The sequence below is a fragment of the Drosophila montana genome, unplaced genomic scaffold, assembly GCF_035044405.1.
Source record: "Drosophila montana isolate Dmon_TW-CO22-7 unplaced genomic scaffold, ASM3504440v1 contig_2581_1, whole genome shotgun sequence".
NCBI lineage: Eukaryota > Metazoa > Arthropoda > Insecta > Diptera > Drosophilidae > Drosophila > Drosophila montana.
This window is the reverse complement of record NW_026997444.1, coordinates 18,577-38,895: the sequence shown is the minus strand read 5'-3', so window position 1 is coordinate 38,895 and position 20,319 is coordinate 18,577. Positions and strand designations below refer to the sequence as shown.

The window sequence follows — 20,319 nt, the reverse complement described above, 5'->3', positions numbered from 1 at the left end:
TGTCTTCTCTTTCTTTTGTTTTTAATTCGCATATGAAATATCTGCTGGGTCTCTCTCTTCATGCTGCTGATGAGCTAGGGTGGTAGCACTGCCAATACAATCAATCACACATATGCTTTAAATTAATAAAGTCCAAGTCTTTTTCCGAATTTTTGTTTTCTTTTTAATGCCGTTGCAACTCGTTTACTCGCTCCATCCACACTCTTACTCCATTACATTCACACACAGACTTCCTGCCGCAATGGAGTGCACTGCTCTCCTTGTTCTGGCTGCTTCTCACTCTTGTACTTCTGTCATTGTACTGTGTGTGTGTGTGTATGTGTGTAGGAGGTTGTCAGAGGTCAGTCTCATCGCTAGCAGCGCAGTCGTCTTTGCTGGCCTATGTACAATACATTCCACATGTACATACGTTCCATATGCCATTTCGTTGCGCATTGAGCATTTTTTGTTGTGTTGTGGGACCCCCAAACTAGATTTTGCTACCATGCCGCGCAACGGCGCTGCGTTCTTTGTCTCTGTTTTATGCGCGCCGAACTGGTTGTGTGAGTTTTTGACTTGGCGTTGGTTCGTTCCGTTTCGTTTCATTTCATTTCATTTCATGTCGACGACTGTTTCATGCTGCCGCTCGTATCTTGTAAAATTCTTCTATGTTTACTCATTCTCATTCAGTTCTTTGCGCTCGCCGCATAAACAACGTGTACACGCTAACGTCGTCGTCCTCGTTGGGTCCGTTGTCGTCTCGTCCATCATCAACCGTCGCGCTGTTTCGTACGTTTCTACCAACGGTTGTTGCACATTTCAATGTATGTGTGAGTTTGCAAAGCAAAACAGCAATAAAAAGTATTAATAATAGTGTAATAAATAAATAAAAGTGCAGCGCACGCTTGTCTGTAAATACATACATACAAACGTATAAAAACAGTTTTTCCTGTTCCTCTACACACGCCGACCGACGCCAACACAAGCATTAACAGCATAGCAGCAGCAGCAGCAGCAGCAACAGCAGCAGCAGCAGCAACGTCTGCGTCGCAGAGTTCATCAACTTGTTTAGAATCGGCGCGCTGAGTACGTGGTACGTGAGTGCGTGGCTGTCTCGTTTGCTTGTGTGCATGTATATGTATGTGTATATGGATATGTATATGTTTTGTGTGCTGTTGCCTTTTTCCTGCTCGCCTTTTACGTTTCATTTGTCTACGAGTGCCGCTTCACTTGCTCGCGCTATGCATGTATTTGTTTGTTGGAATACGGATACGGCGCAATGCAGTCAACAACAACAACAAGAAGAACAACAACAACGGCAGCAACAATATTTAAACGTCTTGCTTTTAGGTTTTGCTTTGCTTCGTGTTTGTTCTTTTTCCGCGCGTTTTGTGTTGTTTGTATTACCGTTTACACATTTTTTGTTATTATTATCTCATTTCTTATTGTTGTCTTGTATCTTTAATACCCCTGCTTGGCGGCCTGTCTACAGTCGCATCTGTAAATTAAGGCCCAGTGATAAACAAGTTTTGGCAGTGACAATGTTTTAATACTTATATATTGTACGATGATAGAGGCATTAAAGGTTAAAAGTTGAACGACAAACAAAACAAAAATTATGCATAGCACTGTGTATCTACGATCACTCAATCGCTTTCATATTATACACCGCAACTAAATTAGGTTATATTCAAAGATTAAATCAAAAACGAAACGTCAACAATATTATTGTTTCATGTGAAGTTGATTATGGATTTAAATTAATCATTTTTTCCTTGTTTGGTTCAGTTTATCGCTACCGGTGTACCATATCAAGGTTCAAGAATAATTTCTACAATAATTGCGATTAAGTGGGAAAAGTATACTTAAATAATTTTCACCTTGCACCACTTAAAAATCGAATAATCAGATGTCGGATAGCGAAAGGTGCGACAACCTTTTCGGGGGCGCGACCTTGCGCTGTGCCTATTTGTTTGGCAGCAACTGTATAAACAATGATTAAGATTTTAACTGCTATTGGTTATTGCCGCTACTGTTGTTGTGCTCATGCGGAAGAATAAAATGTGTTGTTTTTGTTCTCTCTTCGTATCTTTTTCCTTTTCTTTGTGCACATATTTTAAAATCAAATTATTACGGCAATGCTCTTTAATTTTACTCACACCCCGCGACGGACCGTCCGTCGACCGGACAGACTGACGACGTGTGAGCCACGCTGGTTTTCAAGTCATTAAAATACAACGGACTTTCAGAAAAAGATTGCGATTGCGTGAGTGTGTGTGTGTTCTTTTTTCACGTAAAGCAAAAAATCGAAAAACGTGTTTAAAATGTTTACACACTTGTTTATTTAGGTATTGTTTTCCATGTGGATTGTTTTACGCTCCATATCGTAATTTGTCAAAAAAAGTATCGCCCTAAGACTGTAACACTAGCATCTCACTCGCATCCATACAGTTGTGTTCATTGCAGTAAATAATGCTTAATTTAATATTCTCGATATAATCATGAATATTGGGAAGAATCTTCTAATTATGCATGCGTACATACGTACATATTCTTTCGTCATATGCTAAAGCTGGATATTTTCTAGAACTTTGCAACACTTTCCGTTCTTGTTGCCGCCAGTTCCAATCTTAGTGTACCAATTTTTTATATTTTCATTATCAAAAAGTTGCGCTTGTTTAGTTGCTCGGCTGCATGACTGGGTAGGGAGCTTGTGTCGAGTTCCACGTAACAGATAAAGAAAGATACATAGTTTATGTATATACACACTGTACTGTATTCAGTGTACACAAAACGAAAATTGGTACAACTCTAATTGAAAATGTTAAAGTAGATAGTAAATATTTATCAAAAGTTTACACGCAAAAGACCCAACAGACACGTACCATTTGATTGGGTGCATTGGCTGCAACAAAACTAGCAGCCATAGCTGGGTTCAATTCAACTGAGATACAGATACGAAACATGATTTTTCGGTTACATCAATAAGCTGTGTGCACTGTTATGTGCTGCACTGTGTGCGTGTGCAACTCTATTGAGCAGGCACAATGTTTAGGCATGCCACTGTAAATGGTAGGACAACAGTCATTTAACTCCATTAACATTAACAGGAAAGTTACAGCCAACAGCGAAGCTCACGACAGCCCACGGACAGTAAGAAAGAAAACTTAACGCAAAACAAATAAGAATTGCAACCTATGAAAGATTGCTCGACCCGTGAGATGCCTTCTAAAAATGGGTATGTGTGTATACATATACGAGTTTTAAATATAAATATACTTGTGTGTATTAAATAACGTGCTTATGCCCCCCACTATTGTACAGGACGCAAAGTACAGGGTATAAGAAAAGCACTGATGACACGGCGTTGACCTGCTGGACCAGCCAGAGAGGGAGAGAGAGAGAGAGAAACGGAGCAGCAAGGAGGGAGATAGTGAGATAGCGAGAGAAGATAGTGAGAACAGGCGATGAAAGAAGAAGAAGCAGTTCATGAAGTGTCTGCGACTGTGAGGTTGTGTTGTTGTCTGCTAAATTGGATGCAGTTGTTGTTGTTTCGTTCTTTCTGTCTGCCTTCGTCGCCGTCGGCTCCTACGACAACACGAAAAAAAAAACAACTCCCTTATGTGTGTGTGTGTGTGTGTGTAGAGGGGAGGGGGTGGGGGTCGTTTGCCATTGTCTTCTTGTTCAATAAAATGCGCCGTCGTCGAATGAATTTCATTCAGCAGCCACAGCAGCATTGGCGGCAACGGCAGCTGCTGCTTTGGGGGTCACATGCTGCTGACGCATAGCCCGCGACATCTGTTGCGTTGGAGAAGGGGTGGAACAGAGGCTCAGACAACGTCTTCGAATTCAGCGAATTGGTTTTGCTTCGACAGAAAATGGCAAATAATAATTTGCATCAGACGCGGGTCGTGCACGCCTGCCTTACCGTCCATCCAGGCACGCTGCTGGCAGGCGGTACCTTTTGTCGATGGTCGCGTCCATGACTCTAGGAACATACAGCCATACATACATAGATACATATATAAAGTTCTTTGGTATGTGTGTGTGTGTGTGTGTGTGTGTGTGTAAGTGTGTATGTATCTGCAGCTGCAGCCCGTTTAGAAACGATGGCGCAGGTAAACGGTTTCGTCGTCGTCGCAAATTTCGCATGCTTTGTTCTGTTTTACAAGTTGCGTTTTGTGCTGGGCTTCTATTTTTTGCGCGTCTGTGTCATGCTCTTTTGGCTTTGTTGTGGTTGTTGCCGCTGGGTACCATTGAACTCTGCTGCTGCTGCTGCTGCAACCCCAAATGGACAGAAGGGAATGCCATGAATTGAAACGTTTGTTTGTTCACCAGCCCATTTGTTTCTGTGTGCATGCGAAAATGAAACAAACGAACTCTAAATGCATTTTAGTATTTTGCATTTTTTTTTTGTTTTTTTTTTTTGGGTTCGCTTTGTCTGTTATGCTTTACACTGTATGCAGTTTCTGGTGTCTCGCATTCCACCGTAGTTTGCAATTGGCTCCCTGCCCCCGCCTGACCCCCCTTCCTCCCCCCTGCAGATTTGTTGTTATTGGCTGACGCCTACCCGCCCTGAACTTGATATTATTTTTGTTGCTGATGATGTGGTTGGTTGGCTGCTGTTCTTTTTCTCCTCTTGTTCTTTTTCTTCGTCCAGCTCTTCTATTTGTACTTTGCTTCCGTCTGTTTCTGTGAACAGTTTTCAGCCATGAAATTAATAATCTTTTACAAATTGTTTTGCATTAGTAATGGCTGCGCAGTTTGTTTCCATTTGTTTCGTCTTACACTGCGCAGACCATCGCCCCCACAATTTTACTCCGCTGCGCATATTTGAACTTAATGACCCGGACGCACGCCCTCAGTGCAGTCCAACCCCCCTCCAGTGCCAGCCCATCAGCATTACAGCCTGATTATTATTATTATTAGCTCCTATTTTTAAATACTTTTACAGGCCCTCTGGAATTTGTTGTACATGTTTTCCATCAACCGCTCAAAGAGGCAACATATGGCATGGCCATAAAGCTCCTCTCTCTCTATCTCCCTCTCTCTCTCTCTTCTTCTGATATTTATCTTGTCATGATAATATACAATCCAACTGTTTGTGCTAGTCCATATTGACATACATATGTACAGACAGATATGACACGACCTTATCGTCCAACCCGTACATACCCTATTTGCTAATCTAATCACCCATCCGTCAGGTCGGTTGCCCGGCTGGCACTATCAATTGGTAATTTAGTATGTGCGCTTTTATTCAGTTGTATTTATTTTTTATTTTTGGATATGTTGCTGTCATAGGCGTCTAAATAGCAACTACTGTTAGCTTGTTATGGTTTTGGTAGTGAAGAGTGTCACGCAATAAGTATATTATTAAGCAACCTGTTGAAATTGTTGGCAAATTAAGAATCTATATTGAGTCAGAACAGTATTTATATGTATGCGCGATCGATGGCATTAGCTAGTATTTCCACTTTTTTAGAGTCTGATAAATAAACAATTTTTTTTTATCAATTTATTTATTTAGAACAAGTTTAAGTAAACTGATGAGTTTATTTTTTGTATTTGTTTTGTTCCGTTTTGATTATTTAAAACATTTGTTTCCATTTAAACATAATCTTGGTATTTTTATGATAATGAAAATGATAAACTGATTATTTATAAATCGACAAAAGCCTCAAATTATTAGTTTCTTATTAAATTATTCGTTCAATTAAACTGAGCTCGACTTTTTTTGCAACAGTTATCAACACTGTCAAGAAGATTCGACGTGTACATAAATTCATGTATGCACTTGTGTAAGTATGCGTGCAAATGTAATTATTCTATACACATGTATGTATGTATGTATGCACGTCTGGCTATTTCGTCTACATGTAGAGAAATTTTGCTTTGCATTTGCTTGAGCATACACATACTTACATATGCATATATATGCATTTAAATACATACACACGCATATACATACATACATATGTTTGCTTGTATGCTGTGTGCATTGCCTCTGGTATCTGCTGTCTGCGCGTCATTGCTAGCATTTTCCATGTTGTGTGACAACAGAAAGAACAAACAACATGCAAAAGGGCAGAAGAACTTCTCTGTTTGCAGCTAGACTGCACCGGTGCGGCAAAGCGAGCAGCAGCTCGAATTCGACGCGAAAGTTCTGGTGACGCTGCCGGCAACATAGGCGAAAAAGTATGCTCACCCACTCAACATTAGAAGAAGAAGAACCAAGAGCTGTAACTGAGAGCAGCGCAGCTTGTTATTGCTCTTGTTGTTGTGATTGCCCAAAATTGGAAATCATGCGCAGCCTACAAAGCGAGAGAGGTAGCGAGAGCGAGAGCAAAGAGATGCCGTGTTATCGGTTTATCGTTCGCTGTTGCTTCCTGTTACATTTCGTTCTCTGAGCGCGCAACCTGTAGCGCTGCGGCGACGTCGTCGGCCATGGAAAATTGTTGCTTTTAGTTGGTTTGAGTGGGTGACTGGCCGACGCCATATTGTTTTAAGGGTTGCACTGTTTGTCCGTGGGCCGTTCGCTATAAGGGGGCTGTACAATTCAGTTTGTACCGGTTGGGCCGGCATTCAACAGTTCGGCATTTATACTCCGTCTCCCTCTCTCCCTCACACATTAACTCTCTTTTTGCGCTGTTGCCGTGTGCCTTGTTGCCTGTTTGACTGTCTTTTCCGTGTGTACTGTAAATATTAATATTGATTTTTCCCAAATTGTGTGCGTGTGTGTGTGTTGTTTCGGCTGCCGCCTCTGCTGTGCGGCTGGTAATTGGCAATAATTTTGTTTTATGCTGCCTTTGTATCTTCGTCCGCACCACTGCAACGTGCAGCGTTGCATTTGCTGATGCTGCTGCTCTGCCCGTCCAAAGGACACGCAGACACACTCTCTGCAGGAGCATGAGCAGCGCTGTCGCTGTCGACGTCACCCTCGTCGGTGCTGCTGCTGCTGCTGTTGGCAGCTTTACCCGGGTCGCTGAATAATGCGCAAAGTTAGTTTTGCAGGGAGCTGCGTCGCAAGCGCGTCGCGTTATCATTTACCACGGCTCTGTGTTGGTGTCCTACGGAGTCAGAGTGAAAAGTGCATGGTGCAAAAAAAATTTAAATTGAATTGAATATTGTTTGTTTTATTAAATAATAATTAAATAATATTAAAATATTAATCGCGTTTCTGTTCGTATTTCTATTGCAGCATTTTGTGCGCGCAACGCAATTGAAATTGGCAGCACCCAAAAAGTATGAAACAAAAACAACAACAACATTGAGAGGTAGAACTAAATGGCAGCACAACAACGGTAAACGGACCACATTACGCCAAATTGGCAGCATTTTTTGACTGCATTGAAAGCGAATGCAAAAAAACAACAACAAAAACAAAAACAAACCCCGAAACCAGAAAATAAAATATAATTTATAAAAAGCAGACGAAAAATACAACTAAAGAGGTAAGTCATTGCCTCGTACAGGCTCTCTCTCTCTCTCTCTCTCTCTCTCTCTCTCTCTCTCTCTCTGTGTGTGTGAGTGTTTGTGTGTGCACATACATTCAGTCTAGACAGTTGCACCCACCTAACCTCTAACCCCCGCACACTCAACCCCCATTTGGGGAGCGCGCTTTGTTGCCTTGCCGCTTCACTGGGCGCTTTATTCGAGGGTTGATTTTCGTTCCATTTCGTTTCGGTTTGGCTTTCACTTCCCGACTTCTTCGAGTGAGTCTTTTGTTGACGGATGTTTTGTGTTTGTGTGTGTGTGTGTGTTGCTGAAAATGGAAATCTAGAAAAGTTCCTTGTCCGTTTGCCGCCGCTTGTTTACTTTTATTTTTGCCGCGAGGGGTTGCACGCCCTCCTCCTCGCCGGCGGCAAATAGTTCAAGCATCTTGCTTGACGGGGCCCCCTTATGCGTGTGCTTATTGCATTTCCTGTTGACGGTTGAAGTGTAAGTTGGGCCTCGGAGTTGGGGCAGTTGCCAGGACTACAAATGACAAGAGGGTACAGCCTCGAAGTGCGTTAAAAAGCACTTTGTTTCTATTTGGCCAAAAAGAAAGGGGTCACCTGTGTGCGTGGCAGCCGGTGTAGGGGATTATAGGGGGACAATTAAGTACAAATTATGTTACGAAAAGGTGAATCACAATTTGGAAAAGAGTCAAAAACCAGAAAAAACTTTGCTGAGTCACAAAAGGGGTGCTTTGAAACAAAGAAAGATGGCTGAGGGTGAACTTCTCACCGATTTGTAGTTGGGTCAAGGCACTGAATAACAAATAACAATAACATTTCTTGTCTACTTTTATGTACTTGCCGAATATGGAAAGTTAATCAAATGAATTGCTTTGGCTATAAAAATGCCAGTAAAATAAATATTTGGTAACTTATGTCAATCTCTATGATGAGTGCTTAATTTATTTAACTTATTTCTATTAAAGCTAAGATGCTGAATTTTGGTATGTGGGATTTTAATATGAAGCCTTATTTAAATTGTGTTACTATCTGTTGGGACTCTTAATTATTCATATCCTTATTATCGTATGATATTAGAGCAGATATCAGAGTAGCAAGCAATTTAATACACTTTTCATTTCCTTGTTCCTTGGTTCAGCTAGTTGTTTATGTAAAAAAACTTGGATCCGTATATGAAATTGAGCATATAATTTCCTGTGTTTATTCCCAATTGTATATCAAATATACAAATTACAAAATTCCATATTTCTCCCGTCGGACTTTTTGATTTTTTAAATATATTTATCAATCATTTTTCGAAGAGCTTAATCTATTAACATTATCGTTTGTGGTTAACTTAGAACGGAAGCAGATTAAAATTTAGTTATCGACTAGTTGTCTTTTTGGCAGCACGTTAGTTCATTTTATTTGCTCTATTTTAAGAGGAGGTATCCGTCGGAAGTGTGCTTCAAAGAGATAACTTACAAATAGTTATATGTTCTGTAATAAAAATGTAATATTTTGTACATAATCTTTAATAATGATATGGTTTTTTAACCATAATCATAATAGGATACGTGACAAATTAATTCCCAAGCATTTACTTCAAATTTGGCTGATAAAAAAAATGCTATAACAAAATACCCGATTTATTGATATGTTGGCATTTTCTTCTTCTTCTAATATTGTGTTTTAGTTAAGCTCTCAATGCGTTTAACTTAATTGATTATTGGTAATTCGTGTGATTTGTTTTTTACTCATGCAGCTTCTCTCTAATTTACTCTGTTTTCAGGTGTTTGAACGACAGCTAGAGATCAGGGCAGAGTGCATAATTGGAGAAAGAAGAAGAAAAAATTAAAGACACCCACACATACACACAGAACGATGGCGTCTTCGCCGACTCCATCGCTGGACTCCATGCGTGGCGCCAACTCGATTGAATCTTACGAGCATGCCGGCTATCTGTCCGACTCGCCGCTGACGCTGAGCGGCTCCTCGCCACCGGTCAGCGATTCGGCGATCTGCAGCGATGAGTACATTGCTGGCAGCCAGGTCAGTGTCAAGGTGCGCCAGGATGTGACTGTCATCAATGGGCATCATCCGATTTCGGCCTCGGTGTCGTCCAGCTCGTCGGCCAGCTCATCTTCCTGCTCCTCCTCGTCATCGTCGTCCTCGTCATCGTCCAGCTCATCGACCAGCGGTCTCAGCGGCTGCGGCAGCACCAGCAGCAGCGTCATCAGCAGCTCAAATGTCCCCAGCAATGGCCCGGGCGTCATAGGCAGCAATTTGCCCAGCAACAGCAGCAACAGCATCAGCAGCCTGGTTGTCGGCGCCGGCAAAGGCAACAGCAACAACAGCAGCAGCAACAGCAACGGCAACAGCAACAACGGCAGCAGCGCCAATAACAACAGCAACAGCCTCGCAGCCGCACGGTGCACCGCCTGCAAGAGCAAGTGCAGCGACGCGGTGGCCAAATGCTTCGATTGCCAGAGCTATTTGTGCGCCAACTGTGTGACAGCGCACGAGTTTATGCACTGCTTCAACGGTCACAATGTCTGCCTGATCAAGGGCTTCGAGGCGACCAGCAACGGCAGCAGCAGCAGCAGCAACACGCCCAACAGCTGCAACAATCCGGCCTCCAGCGACTTCAAGTACGCCAGCTCGCTCACAATGATGCTCCAGCAACAGCAGCAACAGCAACAACAGCAGCAGCAGCAACAGGCACAAATGACAGACACACAGCCGCAGCAGCCCATGTCACAGCTGTCGAAGATTGTGCTGGCAGCAGCAGCAGCAGCCAACAACTCGCAGGAGCAGCAGCAGCAGCAGCAACACGAGACACTGTACACACCGCACTTGCAACAGCAACAGCAACAACAACAACAGCGACAGCTTTTCTGTGCACGCCACAAGCATGAGCTGTTGAAGTTTAGCTGCCGCACTTGCTGCACGCTCGTGTGCAAGGAGTGCATCGTTCTGGAGCACTCGACGGGTCTGCACGAGCTGGAGAGTGTGCAGTCGCCGGCAGCCGTGGCGAACGCCGCCGGCAACAGCCAGAACGAGGCGGCGCTGCAAACGCTGCTCGCAGATATGCGCGGCAAGATTGGGGAGATTGTGGCGGTTGCCAACAGCGCCGAGCAGAGCGTGACCAAGGTCAAGCTGCAGTACCAGAAGGCGCACAACGAGCTGAACGAGACGCATCAGTTCTTTAGCTCGATGCTGGACGAGCGCAAGACGGAGCTGCTCAAGGAGCTCGAGACGGTCTACACGGCCAAGGTCAACAGCAATGTGATGTGGCTGCAGCGATCCAAGGATATCACCGACAAGGGCCTGGCGGCCTGTGATGCCGTCGAGCGCTCGCTAACAACTGGCGTCCAATCGCCGCTGTTGCCCGAGGCGATGCTGCTGCGCAAGAGTCTGGAGCAGCAGCTGCAGACGGGCGTCCAGGACATGCAGATACCCTTTGAACTCGAGTTCATGTCCAACTATCAGTCGATACAGGCCGGCGTCCGCAACACCTTTGGCTATATACGCGCCAGCAACGGTGTCGGCGGCAACAGCTCTGGCAGTGGCACCTGCTCCGAATCGAGCCTCAGTCTCGCCCACAGTCACATCAGCCACACGCAGAGCCACGGTCACGGCAAACAGCCGCCCATTGCGCGGCCCACGCAGAGTGCAAGCAACAGCAGCGCGAGCAGCGCGGGCAGCCATCACCATCATCAGCAGCAGCAGCAGCAGCAACAGCAGCAGCAGCAACATCTCCAGCTGCAGCAGCAACAGTTGCTGCCGGGCCTCGGTCTGGGCAGTCTGCTGGACAACAGCAGCAATGGCAGCAACAGCAACGGCAGCGTCTACACAAATGGCGCCGGCTGCCTCTTGCTGGGCGGACGTGAGCGCACGAACCTGAACGATCTGCAGCACTTTGGCGAACTGTTGCCAAAGCGTGCCACAAGCATGTCGCACTACAATCCCTACGAGAAGTGGAGCAACGGCGGCAGCGACAATTTGTTTAACACAACGACAGCGGCGGCAACAATTGGCGGCAACGGCAACAGCAGCTCGGCTGTGGTTGATGCCTTCGCCAGCCTGTCGTCGGTAAATCTGAATGGGAGCAGCAACAATAGCGCCGTTAGCAACGAATCTCTGCTCGATCTGACCAACAAGCTGCTCTCGGCCTCAATATATCCACCCAAGTCGCAAATCAAGCGCCAAAAGATGATTTACCATTGCAAATTCGGCGAATTCGGCGTCATGGAGGGCCAGTTCACGGAGCCCAGCGGCGTGGCAGTGAATGCCCAGAATGACATCATTGTCGCCGATACGAACAATCATCGCATCCAGATCTTTGACAAGGAGGGACGCTTCAAGTTCCAGTTTGGCGAGTGCGGCAAACGCGACTCCCAGCTGCTCTATCCGAATCGTGTCGCCGTCGTTCGCAACTCCGGCGATATTATTGTCACCGAGCGTTCGCCCACACACCAGATCCAGATCTACAATCAATATGGTCAGTTTGTGCGAAAGTTCGGTGCGACCATATTGCAGCATCCGCGCGGCGTTACCGTCGACAACAAGGGACGCATTATTGTCGTGGAGTGCAAAGTGATGCGCGTCATCATCTTCGATCAGAATGGCAATGTGCTGCACAAGTTCGGCTGCTCGAAGCATCTGGAGTTTCCCAATGGCGTTGTGGTCAACGACAAGCAGGAGATCTTCATTAGCGACAATCGGGCGCACTGCGTCAAGGTCTTTAACTATGAGGGACAATATCTGCGCCAAATTGGCGGCGAGGGCATCACCAATTATCCCATCGGCGTTGGAATCAATTCGAACGGAGAGATTCTCATTGCGGACAATCACAATAACTTCAATCTCACCATTTTCACCCAGGACGGACAGCTGATCTCGGCGCTGGAGTCCAAAGTGAAGCATGCCCAGTGCTTCGATGTGGCGCTCATGGATGATGGCAGCGTGGTGCTCGCCAGCAAGGACTACCGACTATATATCTATCGCTATGTGCAACTGGCGCCCGTGGGTATGTAAGCAGAGAGCCTTGACAAAACATATAGAAAAAAAAAAACGAAAAGAAAAAAAAACATTGCAGAAATATACAAAAAACAGACGCCAGAAATTCGGAATTCTGAATTTTGAATTCTAAATTTAAATTTAAATTTAAAAAAAAAAAACAAATTAAAACAAGTTGGCAGTTCTGACTTGCGCGCGCGGTTCTCTCAAGTCTATCGCTCTCTCTCTCTCTGTCGCTCTGTCGCTCTATCTCTCTATTTCTGTCTCTGTCTCTGTCTCTGTCTTTGACTCTGTCTCTGTCTCTGTCTGTCTCTCATAGCATAGCATAGCATAGCAAGAACTCTCTCTTATATATATTATATACTTACTATATTTTTATTATTACCTTTTTAAATTATTGTTGAATTTTGTTTTTTACACTGTGTTAAGACTAAACGTGTTTTTTTTTTTTATTTTATATTTTATTATATTTTATTTTTGTGTATTACCATTTTTGTTTAATTCGTTCACAAAAACTCGAATGGCGCCCCCCGCCACGCCACGCCCCCTTGGCAGTTGCAAGTCTCTTCAGTGACATTTTCTTTTTAAAAAAAAAAAAAATAATACACAAAATATATACCAGAAAGCAAATCCCTCCACTTTTTATGTTCGCTCGTCAAACAAAAAACTTACATAAAAACAAATAATTATAAATTAAACATTTTTAAAAAAACAAAATAACATAAAAATATATAAAAAAAGAAAAACAAAACAAAAGATAATTTAAAATAATTGCTTCAACAATTGAATTTACACACAAGTAGATCGAGCATAAACAAATACTTTATTGATTGTAATTTTAAGTAATGCGCAATTGTTTGTTATTATTTTTGATTGCCTAGAAACAACAACAAAAAGAAAAGAAATGAAAAAAGAAAACAAAACGAAAAGAAAAGAAAAGAAAAGAAAAGAATGAGAAATTTTGATATATATATATATTGAACTGTTTTTTATGTTTATAAATTATTTTTTGATTGTAAACTTATTGATTACTGATTAATGATTATTTATATTCATACATGTATTTTTATTATTAATATTATTACGATATATGCTTATTATTATTATTATTATTATTACTATTATGAAATTTTTGCTACTTTTTTACCAACAAAACACAAAACAAAACAAAACAAAACAAAACCAACAACACACAACTTTTTTATACTCGCTTAGTTTTTATGTTTCATTGTTTTATTATGATTATTATTATTATTATTATTATGATTATTATTAATATGATTAGTACATGAAATAATAATTAATACTTAAAAAACAGACATTGCCGCTTCTTAATTTGTAAACACAAACTAAACGCACTGAAAATAGCTGAAATTATTGTTCTTAATTGTTGTTCAACACACACACACACACACACACACACACACGCATACATATGCATTTATCTATATCCATATATATTACTATATATATATATATATATATGTATGGGAGTGTGTCAGGCATCAAATGTGTTTATTTATTTAATTTCATATTATTATTTTTTTTGTATATTTTTTTTGTTTTTAGGTTTTGTCAAGAAAATTGTCTAATTGTTGTTAAACTTTGAAAAATTGAAATTAAAGAAAAAAAAAACTTACAATTAAAATTAAATTATTTGTTGGTAGTGTAGTACGCATCAAATTGAATTGAACTTTTTCAATTTAATAACAAGAAAACAGAGGAAGAAAAAAACAGAAAATAAAATATGAATACAATTAGTAGATGTTTTTCCTGCTGGTGGCAAACGAGAAAACATGAAACTACAATTTAAATATATAATTAAATGAGGAATAACAGTAAAAATGGTTGGCAATCAGCGCAGAAGACTTAAACAATTTATTATTATAAACAATTACAATTAACAAATACATGTATATATAGATATATATATACGTATGTTTTATATATATATATATATATTCATAATATAAACATGAAACTTAAGTATATAAATCAAAATCTCAATTAATCGAAATTCATCTTTTCGCAACCGTCAACTCGAAATCAGAATCGGAATCAGAATCAGATCTTGATTGAAGTTCTTGAAAACTTGTATTCAATATTTGTGCCGTTGTTGAGTTAATTTTGCAATTAGTTTAAGCGCTTTTTATGTGTTCCAATTATTATTAAAGACTTCTCGTTTTCGCTTATATGCAAAATAATTAACAGCACGGTTCAGAATCGGGTTGTAAAAAGTTGAAACAAAAATAATGATAATAATAATAACATGAATAACATTTAAATTAGAAAGCAACTGTATGAACTTTTGAGACTACAAACGCAACAGTAACAGGAACAGCATTTAAAAAATGTTTATTTATAATTTACAAAAGCTGAATTACTTCAGTATACATATATATTAAATAATATATTTGTTGTTTATTTTTTTTTTTTGTGTGCTTGGGCCCAAAATTTCGCGCATAAGTATTAGAATTATTATAATTTTGAGTTATACGATATTTGCTTTTGTGTTGTTTCATTTTTATCATCATTATTATTTTGAATTCCTATGATTTGTTTTTGAAAAACGCTTGAAATAATAATATTTTGTAACTTGCATTTTTGAATTTGACGTTCGTTCGTTTTCACTTAAGTGAGATTATTAAATTGTAGACGATAAACAAAGCAGACATACACACAGACATACATGCGTACTACATAAGCATGTATGTGTGTGTATATTTATATAGCTATGTATGTATGTATGCGCTTCGCATTGCCAAGGCGATTCTTAAACTTAATGCTTGTTGTAAACTATGAACTAATTAAATTCGTGTAATGTAATTTAAAGTACTGTAATATGTAATATGTAATTGTAATTGTAATTGTGTGTGTAGCTCTAAAGGAACGGTAAAACAAAGTATTGTATATTTCTTGTGAGAACTTTTTACTTGACACCAAAACTGAAACTGTTGAAAATTTTTTATATACTTAAAAATTGTTAATCATACACGAAGCGAAACTGCTAATTGATGGTATTTATAATGGCCTAAAAACATATATATATATATATACATAATACTATTTAATTGTATTTATTATTATTATTATTAATTACATTAGCGTATTAACATTTGCACAACAACAGAAACGACAACAACAACAACTAATAATTAAAAAAAAAATACGCAATGAAAAAATCAAAAATGATAAAAAAAAAATAGGAAAGAAGGAAACCGGAAAGCCGACTAATTGACTTGTGCTTATTTGTTTTTTATGTTTACTATTAAATTTTATTATTACTTTTTTAAATGTTACACAAAAAGGGACACAAATATCTTTAATATTAACATTAACATAGAATGCAAGCAACACCTTTTTACATGCATAATACGAATTGTTGTAAAATTAAAACATTTAATACACAAACACGCAAAACCGCCACACAAAAAAGAAAAGTAACAAAAGTACATAATTAAATGATTTTTTTTATTAATTCCGACAAAAGAAAGAAGAAAACAAGTGTATTGCTTTGTGTTTTTATTTACCGTTCACTTTTGGTTTACATTTTGTTGGCGCCCTAACATATGTTAACGCAAGCCGCTGTTAACTAACATTAAAGAGCCATGCAGAACGGTGCAGTTGCATGGGACATTCCCTTGCTTGCTTGCGCTTCCTCTTTCCCGCTCTTTTGCCCATACATAACATTCAAGAGATGCATTTCGGTTGCATTATGTGCATATGGAAGAATATGAAATTTAATTAAACTAATAGATATCTATATAAATATATCTATATATATATATATGATATAAATGTATGTTGATAACAATTTTGATGAATTGAGAATCTAATAGACTGTGCAAAATGAATATGTAACAATTTTTTAAATATATATATTTGTATTGGTATATATATTTAAAGAACTAATGCCCAAAACATATTTATGTAAGCTAAATCGTGCAACTATAACACACTGTGCGCTATCTATAAAAAATAAACAAAACAAAACAAAGCAAAACAAAAAAACTGCATACATACACACATACATATATTGAACATTTTAAGCATATGTATTTTTTTCAAACAAAGAAAAGAAACGGAAAATTCAACTAATATGTAAACTTTTTATACCGCCAATTAACTGTGCTCTCTTAATATATACATACATGCATATATTATATATAAGCATCAAAAAAATATAAACAACGCCTCGGCCTGAGCCAATTATCGATAAACGATTAACGATAAACGATAACTATGAAGCTCGGGCTGAGGCTAAGTGAATTTTAAGACATACCCCCCCCATCTATTTATTGATATAAATGTATATGTATGTTAAAATCATAAACTATATGTAGTTGGTATGCGTGTGCCGGCAATTGTGATTAGTTTTGGGCGCCGCCTCGTTTAGAAATCAATCGTTTTCACCACTACCACCAAAATTTAAATTAAATAAAAAGCAGAAAGGAAATCAAAAACAAGCGATCACTGGCATATGTAGCAATAAGTATAAAGTGCTGATGTAGCAACACGTTTTCATTGTTAGGCTATGAATGTTACACTAATATTAAATCCAAAAACTATCTTAACTTCAGCAGTCCAAGTCTGGTTACATACACATAAAAGAAAAAAAACAAAAATAGGGCAATGGTTTAGTTTGGTGCAGTTGGGTTGGTTGGAGTTGAGTTGAGTTTGAGGTTGAGGTTGAGGTTGAGACTGTCGGCACGAGTTAAATTGATCTAGATGGGCCCGTGGACGAATGGATATGCAGAAATAATTTTTAATGTAGTTTATATTTTTGATAAATGTTATTAAGCAAAACGAACCCAAAATCAAAGCAAAATGATAAGCAAAAGCATACGCAAACAAAAAGCAAAAAAACCCTAAAAACGCGTATCCGACGCATTGTTGAGCATTTTGTACGCAATTTAGAATTTGTACATGCATAATTAAAAAAGAAATCGATAACAATATCGATAATAAAATCGACTTTGTCAAGTGGCAGCAGCGAACTAATAAACAAAATTCAAACTGGCTTCGTAGAAGTGTTTTTAAGTATTATTAGACTATATAATGAAAAAATAGTGAAAACTAAAGCGACATCTAATGAAATTCAAAAAGAATTGAATACATACATATATATAAGTAATGTACAAGAATTTGAATTTTTTTTTATCTTTTCTTTGATTCTCTTTTTTTTTTAAGTAGACAGCTAAAGTTCTATTATCCGTCAGCATAGAAAATGGAAATACTCGTAGACTATTTGTAATAATAACATAAATGCATATTCATTATAGATAAGTCCCAAGACACGAAACGAAAATGTTAATTCAATGTTAGAGAACCCAATAAGTATATAACGTTTATATGTATAACTACATATAAATTAACATCCATACATGCCAATAAATGTATGTTTATTTTTCTTTGTAAACTAGAGTACATCAATTTGAAAAGCTTGCTTGCGTAGTGTCTGTCTGTTTGTCTGATAAGTACAGTACATGCAATCGTACACACATATGTATGTACTATTTTTTCATTGCTGTTGTTGTCAATAGTTTTCTTAATCTAAGATTACGATTCTACATGCATAAGAATAATTGAAAATAATTCAAAACACAAGTTCAATTCAACACGCATAATAGCTCGCATATGCATTACTCTTCAATGCATATGGTCACACTGTGCGAACCATGCATACTTACATAAATAAGTACATAGTAATGCAAAATGCATGCGTGCATGCACATGTGCATGTCCATGTGCGTGAGCATGTGCATGTGCATGTGCATGTGTGTGCGTTTGTTTGTGCAAATATTCTTAACGCGTTGCTCTTTAAGATTTAAACGTTATGCTGCAGAGCTTTTGGTGCACAAAGAGCTTTTCTCTCTTAGACGCAATGCTTTCTCTGCCGTTGTTTCCGCCAATGAGTATGACGCGGACGAAACACACAAACACACTTACACACATACACACGTGTTAGTATGCATTTGCATGCGAACATATGTAATTGATAAACAATTAACTATGACTGATTTTTACACGAGAACATTTACACATAAATATACATATTATACTACTATATACATACATCTTTACATATACATATATATACTGTTGCTACTATACGATATTTATATATATACATAAATATATATCTACATAAATACATATATGCATACATACTTACAACTACATACACATACACATGTACTTAGCTAATTACATGTGTGTTTGTGTCTTTACGGAATTAGTAGTGAACCTAACCTAAAACACATTTTTTATGACATTTAACAAAGAACAACAAAATCTTAGACTGCTTCGAAAACGTAAACGTGAAACAAAAACAAAACAAAAAGAAGGAAAAACAACAAAAAATAACCCAAAATTATAATAAATACTTTGTGAAATTGATAAAAGGATTGCGACTCGTTTAGGGAATTTTCTCGAGCTCTTTCGTTGACTCATTTCCAATTCTCATAGTACCAAAGCACTTGTTTTAAATGGGAAATTTATATGCTTCACTTTCACTCCATCTTTAAACTAAACCTAACTTTTACTTTGCGCGCAAGAGGAACGAAATTAAGTATATTTTCTATTTGTAAAGAGGAAGGAATAAAAATGATTTATAGTATATACATATATATATATGGTAGCTTGTAATAGATATTATAGAGTGCGTATAGATAACTGTTTGTTGTTAGCTGCTTATACTTCCTATTGAAGACTACCAACACATTCATATCCAAGCATTTGTAGTTTGTATTTGTATTTAAAAGTATTTATACACATCTTCGAGCATTTAAAAGTAAGAAATATTTATACCATGTACTTTGCTTATACATAGATCCTACATTTATGTATGTAACTCAAGTCAGACACAGCATGACAAATCAAAAAACAAAAACAAAAACAAAAACATAAATAATAATAATTAAATATAGTAAATATTTAATGGATTGTTATTAAATTTGCAATAAGTTGAAATTCTCTATATTAATTAAGATCTTATTTTATTTCATTTATTGTTTGAGTTTCCATCAAATTCTAGAATTTATTTACATATGGTATTAAATTTATACACTTGTATGTCTTTGCTATTATACTTTTTGTTCGTTGTTTATTTCAATTAAAATTAAAGTTACTTGAGTTGTTTTCTAAAAAAAAAACCAAAAAAAAAAAAAACAAAGATGTACGTTGTTTCATTCATTTATTTGATTTCATTTGCACTTTTTCATTTACAGTTTCACGTAAAATGCACAACAGCTTGGCAGACCGAATCCAGCCAGAAAACATGAATTTCTTTTTGAATTTACAAGTGAATTAAGAGAACATATTTATAAAATATATATATGCATATATCTATGGATATATTTATTAAACATTTAGGTTAGGTCTGATGCAGTTATTAGTACTTTTTTTATTCATTCCATTATTCAACACTATTTTTACATTTGCGTTAAAATTGTTTTCATCATGATTACCTAATGCTTATTGGACGTTTGCATTTCGCAATTACATAATTACATACATACATAATTTAAATCAATTTCGGGACTCAAAAGAAGAACTATTGAATGAAATATGAATGGAAGTAATAAAAATTACTATATCTAGTGTAATGAGTCTCTACGGTCGAACCGCACACACACACAGCCACACATTCATGAGAAATTTTGCTAAGAATTCTAATTGAAATATGCGAATTTGTTAGTTTATAAAATACATTGATATTCACGCATTTGCATCTAGTATATATATTAAAATACATTACTTACATACTTACATCCAAAACATAGTGCAGATCATGGAATCATCATCTAGTCATTTTACAATTAATTATATGTCAACATACATAAGTATTTTTATAACAATTAAAAAAACAAAAAAAAAA

The 20,319-nt window shown here is 38.1% G+C and overlaps 1 protein-coding gene across 5 annotated transcripts in view; it reads left to right on the top strand.

Moving 5' to 3' along the window:
- The window catches only part of brat (brain tumor), a 35,286-nt gene extending 15,256 nt beyond the window's left edge, over nt 1-20,030 (top strand). Inside the window, exons 1-4 of one of the 5 annotated variants that reach the window (XM_064683003.1) lie at nt 669-803; nt 7,181-7,433; nt 9,211-12,450; nt 19,670-20,030. In XM_064683003.1, the coding sequence (XP_064539073.1) occupies nt 9,303-12,450; nt 19,670-19,752 (3,231 nt within the window). In that variant the 5' untranslated portion in view covers nt 669-803; nt 7,181-7,433; nt 9,211-9,302 and the 3' untranslated portion in view covers nt 19,753-20,030. Of the gene's footprint in view, nt 1-668; nt 1,073-7,180; nt 7,434-9,210; nt 12,451-19,669 lie in introns of those variants that run through there. The other 4 variants (XM_064683004.1, XM_064683002.1, XM_064683001.1 and 1 more) reach the window with 4 other exon arrangements.
- Nucleotides 20,031-20,319: the final 289 nt, after the last annotated feature.